Source organism: Atta colombica, unplaced genomic scaffold (assembly GCF_001594045.1).
Source record: "Atta colombica isolate Treedump-2 unplaced genomic scaffold, Acol1.0 scaffold161, whole genome shotgun sequence".
Classification (NCBI taxonomy): Eukaryota; Metazoa; Arthropoda; class Insecta; order Hymenoptera; family Formicidae; genus Atta; species Atta colombica.
Window position 1 is genome coordinate 391,597 of NW_017259252.1, and position 555 is coordinate 392,151.

Below are 555 nucleotides of genomic sequence, written 5' to 3' on the forward strand. Positions count from 1 at the left end.
TAACAAAATTCTGAAGTGTTTCCAGGACCATCCCAAGGAGATTCTGAAATGTTCAAACTTGGTGGAAGAATTTTCAAATTGTGTCTGGAACGTGCATACACGCATGATCGAAACCCGTTCGTAATACATTCTATTTACGCGTCTTATGGATCATGACATCTTCAAAACAGGACATTTAGTTGACAGATAAATTATATATCAAACTGTAATGCCTAAAATGCTTGTCTCAGCAGAATTGTTGCTGATGAAAAATAGTATAAAGCAAAGAGTACATGAGGAGAAATGTAAAAAATAAATGAATATATATATTGTGATTTATAACAAAATGAAATGATTGTTACATGTACGAGATAAATATTGTTGAGCATTAAACAAAAAGGACATTTTTTTCATTAATATTTATCCAAATTTAATCAGCAATAGAGTTTCATAATGCCAAAATTTGTGGCACAAAATTTTTGTTTACTAGACTAACGATTTGGTAATTATGCAGGAAAGTGTATATTATGAAGACTAACCTGAACAACTTATTTTGAGGTTCTATATATATATATA

At 29.7% G+C, this 555-nt stretch overlaps 1 protein-coding gene across 1 annotated transcript in view; it reads left to right on the forward strand.

Moving 5' to 3' along the window:
* LOC108685862 (MICOS complex subunit Mic19) overlaps nt 1–378 on the forward strand; it is a 1,581-nt gene extending 1,203 nt beyond the window's left edge. Inside the window, exon 3 of the mRNA XM_018190870.1 lies at nt 1–378. This exon is cut by the window's left edge and continues 20 nt beyond it. Coding sequence (XP_018046359.1) covers nt 1–124 — 124 coding nt within the window. The 3' untranslated portion in view covers nt 125–378.
* The last annotated feature ends 177 nt before the right edge of the window (nt 379–555 follow it).